Below are 10,827 nucleotides of genomic sequence, written 5' to 3' on the forward strand. Positions count from 1 at the left end.
TGTGTATAACATGGTGCGAGCTGCATACCCTGGCACTGAAGATGATGATGAATATGCAGATATGGCGCATACAGAGTTTGAATTTGCTGCAGTGGAGTGATTTTTATATACTTTGCAAATATACTACAAAGATATAAATTTACATTTAATATAAATTAATATATTTATACATTTAAACTTTGTAGGCAATGTATAATACATACAAAAATAAAAAAGTAAAAGACAATGAATGCAAACGGCGAACAGCAAAATAAATGTAGCAAATAGAGTTAAACTACGAACAGAGAAAAATCACAGGAATACAGTCAGACAATGGAAAAAATGTGGCTTAACAAACTTCTTGTCTCTTCTGTCTGGCTGCTTCCTCTACCTCATCAACGGATCTGTTGCTATAATCATTAACAAAAGATGAATGACAAAAATTAAACACTTCATCGTCTTGCCACATTTGCCAAAGCATTGTCTGGCAGACTGGCTTATTTTGACTGACTTTTTTGGCAGTGATGCTGTCAAGCATATGGCGGCACAAATAAGAAGGTTGATGACTGGAAATCTGGAAAACTTGTCAGAGTTTGACCAAGTTCTCGTGTGGTTACAGGTGAAGCAACGGAGTGATGTAGCGAATGTACGCCCCACGTCTATCCACCAATTCCACAGCACTGTGACCCGCACACATAGGGCATACTTCAAGGAGTTTTTGAAGCTGGCTATGCTCCACAATATATTTTGGCTGTTTCTGCCAAGGTCGCTCCCTGTGAACGCCAACAAAATATACATTTTTAGCAAAGATCAGACAATACTTTTGTAATATAAAATCAAGCACTGGATTAAGCCTTCAATAGTGTATAAAGAAGAAAAATTGAAACTTTACAATATTTATATTGTAAGGTTGAAATATTGTAAATATTTAAAATTTAAAAATATTGAAATATTTAGAAAATGAATCATTTTTACAGTTAATAAATAGTAAAAGATTTAACAGCAGCTACCAACTACAAAATATCTAGCAGAGCTCTACAGTTTGGTTTGCGGCAATTAAGTGAAACACTTGAATGTAAAATAGCGTTGTTAGGCAGGCATGAGAAAGCAGCAAGCATATGACAAGGCAAGCCTATGTTTAGCTTTTTCAGGAAGCACACACATACTTTCTGCAAGCAGGCTAAAATAAATATTGTTGTAAAGACAGTGAGTACATATAATCGATGAAATGATACGCATTATCAAATACGAACTAGCAGCTACTATATTTCTTACCCCTCAAAGCTTTCTTCTGAAACCTCGTCTTCCATCTCACTGTTATCTGAATCTGGCACCCACTCTTCTTCATCCAAGGCTTTACCCTAAAAGAAGCATAGAAAATGAAGAAAAGTGCTATGGCATTTTAGGAAACTCATCTAAGTTTTTAACGTAAAAGAAGCATGAGAAAAGGAAAAATTGCTATAAAATTTTATCAAAGTATTTGTAACTTACCAGATCTTCCTCTCGTTCCTGCATCTCATCACTAGTATCACTTTCCATAATTAGAAAATAACGTTGTAACTGCTTAGATGTAGAAGGAATGGAGCTTGCTTCATCGACTACTGGCATTTTTCTCTTAGATGGAGGTGAGGCTGGAAGATCAGTCCGGTGAATAAATGTTTATAGACTATCAATATATATTGTAAAAAAGAATCCCGTCCAACCATATGAAACAAGTTAATTGTACTCACTGTTTAGCATCAGTCTGGGTTGAAATCGACCGATACTTAAGACGGTGAAGACATTTCCGTAGCTAGAAAATAGAGGAAAGTCCGTAGCTAGAAAAAAGTCCCTTTGTCAACCTTAGAGGACTTTCCAGGTCCAAAGGACTCGGCAGGCTGAGGATTACGAACTGGTATTTTCGATCGTGAATGAGGAAAAAAGGTTGCTGTCCTAGGCACTGCAGGAACACTGTAATATATAGACAAGAATTTTTTTCCGTAAAACACGAGTTGTTTTATATTTTCAAATTGGAAGCTCATAACACAACTTGTGAAATTCAAGGATTCCTAGTACTGTGTTATATCACATCTTACACCACTTACCCATCAGCAAGTAAGTCTCGCACCACTGCTCTGCGCTCTCTTGTAGACAAAAGGGTAATTGGCTTCTGCTTCCTTGAGGTAGCAACAGAATCAGCTTTAATGTGCAGGTTTCGTGTGGGAATTATATCCGAGTGCTTCTTTAACACGAGCCGGATATCTTCTCCTTGTTGGTACCTGTATTGGTGGTAGTTGCAGAAGCATTCCTCAGTAAAATGCCGGAAGCAAATTCTAGATGCGGTGTTATATCGAAAATTTGCTACATGCTTCTTCACAAATGCTGTCCATTTGGCTCGCTGTACATCTGTTGATGTCCTTCCCCGAGGCCAAGCAAATAGATGTTTGGTCTCTTCACAATTAGCTGCGGCACAGGAGAGAGCCCAATGTCGACTTGAAGACATTTCACTGCTACAACGAAACATTGAAGTGGTTATGCAGACTATTTTTAACAAATAGAAAAATATCAAAATATTCAAGTGTGTAACCTAATGTGACTTTGAAGAAAATGCTTAATATCCATAATATGGCCGAGATTTATGTTTGTACAAATACGTGGTGTGTCTACCTTATCTTAAAACTAAAAAGTTTAAAGATACAAAAAAGTGAAGTAAGTTGAATAACTACAGCTGTATAACCACGATTAATATTTCATACTTAAAGTATTTTCGTCCATTGAAATGACAGATCGACTAGTAAACCAGTCGAATGAACTACAACAGCGTTCTGCAACTATGAACTAAAATAGTATGACTAATGTTGTTTTAAATTATAGAGCAACAGATCAAAACAAATGAAAATAATATTGACTTACTAAATAATGATTTGCCTTTTCACTTTAGTCTCTGTCAAACACAACGAAAGTTGGAATTTATGAGCCAAAGTTATTCGTATTTTTGCAATACCGGTATATCGGTAGTAGCTTGATCAGCTAGTAGTTTCACGTGCGAGTAGCAATTGAGAACTGCGCCGACACAGAGACCGGGATCAACTTAGTTTGCTTGACCTAATTACTGTAGACCGGTAGAATTGGTAGTCGGTACCCAAATGTTTACACAGCATTTGGAGAAAGTGAGTAGAACAAACTTTCAATTTTTGTTATTTGAGGCTTTCGAAACATTCATAATAATGCATCTGTAACTGGATTTAAAATTTTATTCTAGCCAACATGAGCAAATACAAAATAAGATATATGACAATAGAGCCGCGTAGGACTAGACTTTAATCGCAAATAGCCGATGTGAATACGAGATATAGAGATAGGTTAACTAACACGTGACATCATTTTGGGCAAGTCTGGGCACGTTTTTGTGGCCTGAGCGTTTTTACGGCGATCAGATATTTTCAGTTTTAATCTTCAAATATCTTGGCAATGCGATCGAGTAACACAACAAACAACATATCAACTGATAGAGAAAAAAAATGCTTTCTTTTAAGATCAACTTAAATTTGACGCAACTACATCTTTAATATTGCAATACGGATGCTGTCAGCCTTCAGGCTAAGTGTTACCTATCAGTTAAGGTGTTATTCAGCAATGTCACTGCTGTGAGAGAAAGCAAAAATTTAAACAACTGAAGCAAGGCGACCTTGAGGTATCTAAAACATCTTTTGAAAAATTCATGGGAGATGCTACCATTAAGGTAGACTCGGCGACAATAAGTTTATTAAAAATTTACATTTTTTACAACATTTTCAGCATACAACCACCCGCTTGCCAACTAAATACTGTGGCATGAATCTAAGGCTAGCACAGAATAGACACTTTATCATCATCATTATTGTTATAAGCAAATGTGCATTGAAAATTACCTTTTACTAAAAATTATTTGTCTTTATAGTATGCCAATTAGTTTCAGATTTATGTAATCATTCAAAAGGTCGTAAGAAATGCTTTTACGTTATATATGGACTCCTTTCTGTAGCCTTCATGCCTGCCTTACAAGAGGCAATGCAAATACGCAAGTTTTTAGGAGATTTAAACCCGCAAGCTTGCAGGATAGTTGCTGCTGCAGCTTGGAGGTGCTTGCAGACCCACAATACTTGTCAGGATGGTAATCCAATGACAATGGTTTATCAATAGAATGTAAACCAGACACACAAGGAAAGACAACTTACCGATGGACTCTTAATAACGCCTAGACCATGTCCAAGAGTGGCTGGTAGGTTGATTAGGCGATCTCTAACTCTAGCCTGTGAGTGATGGGGCCAATTCCCACAGCTGTCTGAAAGAATGTGACACACCATGAGGAACACAGGTAGCTGAAGTGGCAAAAAACTCTTAGAATATTTATCACAATGAAAATAATCGAACAAACCAAAAAGCTCTTTACTGATAAAATTATTCTTTACTGTGAATATTTTTGAGCTAAAAATGTACTTTTGTTTTCATTTACTGAAATACATCATTCAGCTTGTATATAATTAAAACAGAAAGAACAGTTCCAAGTATTTTTCTTTATTACCATTGGTCATTCATTTTTAATGGTGTCTACTGCTCTCTCCATAACACACAAGTCTTGGTAATTGACTAATAAGAAGTACTTGATGTCTATTTGATTGGTTGAAATGAGCAGTCTTCATTGGACAGAGTACAATTTCCATAGTAATTTCTTCAATTTGAAATCCAATTCATTTGAGATTTGTTAATAGGACTGACAAATTTGTAGTTAATAAAAGGTGACTTTTGAATCGATTTTAAGTTGTCAGAAATGATAAAGTGCAGTATGAATGTCAAAGCCTTTATTTTTGTGTTACAATAACAATTGTTTTGAACGTGTTAACTTTTAGACAATCACAAAATTATGTACATGCGTTTAATGAGATAACTAAAATGTTGGCCGAGATGGGGCTCTATTTCATGACATTCAGTTTTTGAGACTTTTAATCAACTAAGCTAATTGTCCACTTTCCATAGCCAGAGCGTAATTATCCCAACAAATGGACAAGGGCCAATACTAGCATAGATTAAAAAAGCATTCTCTTGGGCATTGTCTGCACCAGAAATATCCTCACTTTCTAATTTTTTTAGTGTTAAAAGCAATATTTGTACCAGCTGTTCATATCATTGTTTCTCAGTTGCTCTAGTATAGTAAATGACTTGCCACTAGGCTTTCATCCATTTACCTGCACTCGACAAACTAGGACTACTGAGGGCAGCACTGCGCTTGTTATCTCCAGGAGCATGTTTGGGCACGGCAGCATGCTTTTTATTAGCTGACACAAAAAACTGTTCACCAATCACAGGAGTCGAAGAAACATCAAATGAGAAATCCAGAGTACGACCTAGAAGAGTGAGGTATAATAATAGCAAAATCCTGAAGAATAGGGAAATAAAGTTGAAACTTTAGTTATATTACCCTACAACCCAAATGTGGTAATGTACAACATGCTTTTGTGTGAGGAATCCCTTGAAGATAGAGTATGTCTGCCTAGCTCACTGCAAGCAGAGGCAGCGAGTGTTCTTAAGAGTCAGCATTGCAGAAACAATGGCTCCGTGAGCTTGACTGAACATGTCTGAATTCAGTGGCAAGGAAACCTCAGCGACTGTAGATATGCCCGGTTGCAGAGAGCAATTTACGGTTGGATGTTATTTCTGTCACCACTAGTAGCCTTTTAGGAATGGAAACCCCAACTTGTTGTTCGCAGGTCAGGTGTTCTAAACCAGCAGCCAACAGCTGCTCTCTATATTGGTTTTAATACTTGACTAAAATTAGCCACCTCCAGCTTACCTTTAGTAGTTGTCTACACTTGGTCATATTGTTTCGAAAGAGCAACGCCACATGCTTAAAATTAAACAGCGACTTGAAGAACCAGAGGCCTTTGTTTGCCCTGTCACCTATTTGGCGTGTTGTTCAAAATAAGCCAATGTCTTTAGTAAAATCAGCACTTGAAAGAGTGTACATGCTCAAGTGTGCATGAGTGACATGTTCTAGTCTCTGCTATGTAACAATGCAAGCATGAGAGACATGTACTAGGCTCTGTGCTATGGTTACAATGCAAGCATGAGAGACATGTACTAGGCTCTGCGCCATGGTTACAATGCAATCATGAGTGACATGTACTAGCCTCTCTGCTATGGTTACAATGCAATCATATGCAACTAGCTCACCAGGTAAATCTTCCTTAATGTGTATTGTACTTTGGCTTCTGCAAAGGAAGTATGAGTGTGTAGAGAAGATAACCCTTGCACAGCTTGCATTCCCTGACCACTAGGCCCACTGACAGGTATCAAACTTGATGAGGTTTTCACAGCCAGTTTAAGTATCTTCTGTGCTTCACTCCAGTGTGGTCCCTGCAGGTCACATTCCATTGCATTGCTGACATACTAGATAACTCAGTATGCATCCAGCTTACAAGTTTACAATATGCAACCTGATCGGTTGAGATTATCAAGTCTCCTGTGCCATACTAACAGTAAAGCAACACTAAGCTATGATTGAGCAATTGATTTTGAATTCATTACAAAAGGCATACTTTTTTATTTGAACATCTACGGAAGGGTATCTTTTCATATTTTCACTCTATGTTGTATCATTCAACCAATAAATTTTCAAGACATACAACTAATTGCAGCAACCAATCGGAAGAGACTTGAACAAAAGGACCACCAATCAGTGTCAATTTTACACCATTCAGTGACTAAAAAGCTAAAATGAGCAGCCAAGTCAAAAGCTGGTAAATTTCCGCTACAGAAAAATCTATGATGATTACGTTTCTATCAATAATATTCAGAATAATCAGTTACAAAGTATAGCATTGAAAACTTATCTTGGCTAGCATGGGTCTAAATTGATGACGGGCCTTCACAACAGCTGTAGAAAGCAGTAGTTGCCGCAGTTCCAAAGAGCTAGCCTCAGTGCATACCGAAAATAAAGGTGATCATTAGTCAAGCTGTTCACCAATTTAGCGAACAATAGGTAAGTCTATTAATTTAGCTAAAAAGATCATTACCATTTTAGATAAGGTCTATTCTAATATACCTGTAAAGCTAATCAGTCTAGTGTCTCGATCTCAAGTTATAAGAATGGCTAGGTTTGTTACTGTCTGCGTCAGTAGAGTCAGTAGTATGCGTAGTCTTAGAGTCATCGTTCAAAGTGTCTGGGTCGGTACCGCGCTTCATAGATACATATGTAGGTGTTTGAAAGTCATTAGTCACTGGAGGTTTACTTTTCTTTAGTCTTTGCAAATGTGTAACAAACTCTACACCCACAGGCATTCCTGAGTTGCCTAAAGCTCTAATGTAGGCATTCAGGCCTTTCAATTTTGTCACAACATACGGCCCATGAAATTGTTTTGAGAGTTTCTTAGCTTGGCCTTCCGCCACTCTAGGTACCAATATGTATACAATATCTCCTATCTCATAGTATGGTCCTTTAACACGCAAGTCATGATAGTACTTGTATTCATGCTGGGCACTTTCTATGTGGTCACGTGTCACTGCCCATGCGTGTGCCAATGATTCTTTCATGCTTTGTATGAAGTCCTTATTGTCACTGTATGATTTAGGCATTGTAGTAGGTACACACAAGTCGAAAGGTATGTCTAAGTCATGTCCATAGAGTAAGTAAGTAGTTAGGTGAAAATCCGGTGCTTGAATGTTCAGTATTGTTGTAGCTATGTAGTACAAATTTTGTCAACACATCCCAGTCTGTTTGAGTACGGTTCACTATGGTGGACATCAAATTACTGAATGTATTGAACCACCGTTCAATCTCACCATTTGTCTGAGCACAGAAAGGGCTAATGGTCCGCTTGTCAATTTTTAGAATTTCAGCCAATTTTACCATTACATCAGCCACAAACTCTTGGCCATTGTCACTCAAAATAACATTTGGTGTACCATTTGGTAGCACCAGAAATTCAATGAATTGTTCTGCAACAGTTACAGCAGTTTTATCTGGAATTGGTCTCGCGATTGTTAATTTTGTGAAACTGCATTGAAAACCAACTAAATACTTGTTTCCACTAGCTGTAACTGGAAGAGGTCCCAAAATGTCCATGCAGACTCTTGAAAATGGATGTTCACATTCTAAAGGTTTCAATGGATACACAGGATTTACCGGTGCTCTTTTTCTCTGATTGCAGGGTATACAACCAGCTACAAACTCTGCGACACTGTGTGACATTCCAAGCCAATGGTATCTCAAACTCAAGCGTTTATATGTTCTAGTACGGCTCATATGGCATCCAAATAACGAAGCATTGTACGTTGTAATCAAGTCAAATTGAAGTGTTTCTGGTACACACAAAAGTGGTCGAACCGAGTCAGGTGAGCAGTAATACAAAACATCTTCTCGTAGAAAGTAGTTGTCTTTTTGGTTCTGCCAATGTCGCCATTGTGTCGGAGTCATATGTAATGGTTTCTTACCTGCAACTATGTAGTCGACTATTTGTATTAGGAAGTTGTCGCCTCGCTGTGCTTTGGCAAAGGAGAGCAGATCAGTTTTTGTAGATGCCAAGTGCGCTTCGGTGACACCCACCAGATTGTTGTCATAAACCTTGAATCTAGATAAAGCATCTGCTACAACATTTGTCTTACCTGGCTTGTATATGACTTGTAAGTCATATTTTTGGAATTTAAGGGAGAATTTAGCTAAACGAGAACTTTTGTGATCACATGTCATCAACCATTTCAACGGGGCATGATCAGTCACCACTATTACTTTATGTCTTAGTAAAAGATGTCTGAATTTAGAAACTGAATCAGTGATTGCCAAACCCTCTCGCTCATACGTGGAGTATCTAGTTTCTGTAGGAGTTAAAACTCTACTGTGAAAACCCACAGAGTGCAATTCACCCTTTTCAAATTCTTGTAGGAGTTGTGCACCCAAAGCAAAACCACTGCTGTCAGTGTACAAGAAGAATGTTTTAGAGAAATCAGGATACCTTATGACAGGAAATTCAACCAGCTTTGATTTTAGAAGTTGAAAAGCAGATTCACATTGTGCAGACCATTTAAATTCTTTTTCTTTCTTAAGTAATTCTAGTAAAGGTTTAGCAATAGTAGAAAAGTGGGGGATGTATGATCTGTAATAATTCACTAAACCTAATGCTCGATGTAGACTAGATAAGTCAGTTGGTGATGGAAAACGTTTGATTTTATCTACTAGCTCCCCGGTAGGGCGATTCCCATTTTTGTCATAAACATGACCTAGATACTGAGCTTCTGATCGTGCCCATGTGGACTTCGCTGGATTAATTTTTATTTCCCTCTAAATAAATCGATCTAAAACTGCGCCTACTCTTGCTATATGCAAATCTATGTCTACAGGACTAAAAATTAGTATGTCATCTAAAAATGCCTGGCATGTAGACCATGTTAGCTTGTTGAGTATCTTACTAATTGCTCTCTGAAATTGGATGGGCGAATTTTTCCAACCAAATGGAATTACCTTATATCTGTACGTGCCAGAAAGCGTGACAAAAACAGACCTTTCTTGGTCTTCTTCATAGTCTAGTTTAATTTGCCAATAAGCTTTAACTAAATCAAGTGTCGTAAATAGCGCTTGACCCGATAGCATTTCTTTCACACTATCTTGGTGTGGTAATGGATATGTAAGAGTTTTTGTCACTGCATTTACTTTTCTAAAGTCTGTGCATAGCCTTAGTTTTGATGAATTTTTTTTCTTTACAATAAGAATAGGCCATGCCCATGCACTATGGTTATCAGGTTCAATTACCCCGGCTTTAAGCATTTTTGAAATTTCCTCATCAACAGGTTCTTTAAGAGATACGGGTAATTGACATGGGGCTTTACATATTGGGGCTGCACTCCCTGTGTCACAAAGTCTACCAGAAACACCACTAACTTTACCAAGGTCATAGTCATGAGTCACAAAAACTTTACTTTTTGTTTTGAGAAATTCTAAAAACTTACGTTGGTCAGATTTTGAAAGTGCTGATCGTGACATGTCAATATTAGATATTGGATCAATGTTTTGCTCATGTTTTCCATCTATATCTGCCATCATCTCATGTACGTTAACGCCCGCCAATCTTGTTTTTGGAAGTTCACTGGCAATTCCTAAAGGCGTACCTTTGTATATCTGCACATATTGATTATCAGTGTTAATCACTCTGCAATATATATGTCCATATGGATCGTTAAGAGTTGATGCAAATAGTAACACAGGACTAACAAATGATGGTTCAAACAAAGCTTGAATGTCAAATTTTGGGCTGGGTACACAGAAAATGCTGTCAGACATAGGTGGCAAAATTATATCTCGATCAGTGAAAACATTACAATATCTATCCTCCCCCTCATCAGAAGTACATGTGCTAGCATTCACAGATGGGGGATGTTTTCCCTTTCTTACTGCTTTAGAAACTGGAAGTGGAAGCATGTGTTACTTGCCAGTCGAGTAATCCATGCAAAGCCTGCCCATATGTATCAAGTTGTCAACACCTAATATTAACGGATAGTGACATGTAGCAATAACTAAAAGCCTAGCCTCAACAGGCTCATTATCTATGCAGCGGATAGGCGCATAAACTTCACCTATGCCCTTAACTATGTCACCACTCACAGACCGAATTGATCTTACAGTTTCTCTCATTTTTGTGGTTAACCCTAATTTACCACAAAGTGCTTTCGAAATGGTCGAAATCTGTGCTTCAGTATCAATCAATGCGTTGAACTCTGAATTGCCAATTGTTGCTTTAACTAGAGATTCATGTACAAGCTGGTGAAAGTACACAAAATGTCACTCAATGTTGGCGGCTTAGACCGTGTAGCATGTTCATGCCTGTGCCTCCTGCTACCTGC

General features: G+C 37.7%; 1 protein-coding gene across 1 annotated transcript; it reads right to left on the reverse strand.

Moving 5' to 3' along the window:
* Positions 1-592: 592 nt before the first annotated feature.
* LOC137385328 (uncharacterized) lies at positions 593-6,315 on the reverse strand. The gene is made up of 8 exons (XM_068071777.1): positions 6,169-6,315; positions 5,184-5,342; positions 4,176-4,282; positions 2,064-2,468; positions 1,710-1,929; positions 1,471-1,610; positions 1,255-1,340; positions 593-752 (listed from the first exon to the last, which is right to left on the reverse strand). The coding sequence occupies exons 5-8, from the start codon at positions 1,717-1,719 to the stop codon at positions 593-595; spliced, it is 396 nt and encodes a 131-aa protein (XP_067927878.1). The 5' UTR covers positions 1,720-1,929; positions 2,064-2,468; positions 4,176-4,282; positions 5,184-5,342; positions 6,169-6,315.
* Positions 6,316-10,827: the final 4,512 nt, after the last annotated feature.

Source organism: Watersipora subatra, chromosome 1 (genome assembly GCF_963576615.1).
Source record: "Watersipora subatra chromosome 1, tzWatSuba1.1, whole genome shotgun sequence".
In the NCBI taxonomy this organism is placed as follows: Eukaryota; Metazoa; Bryozoa; class Gymnolaemata; order Cheilostomatida; family Watersiporidae; genus Watersipora; species Watersipora subatra.

Excerpts from the sequence above, each read along its gene's own strand:
- LOC137385328 (XM_068071777.1), bottom strand. Across the intron at positions 1,341-1,470 it reads AGGAACGAGAGGAAGATCTG|GGTAAAGCCTTGGATGAAGA; the intron begins GTAAGTTACAAA and ends TGCTTCTTTTAG. Across the intron at positions 753-1,254 it reads TCAGAAGAAAGCTTTGAGGG|GGAGCGACCTTGGCAGAAAC; the intron begins GTAAGAAATATA and ends TGGCGTTCACAG.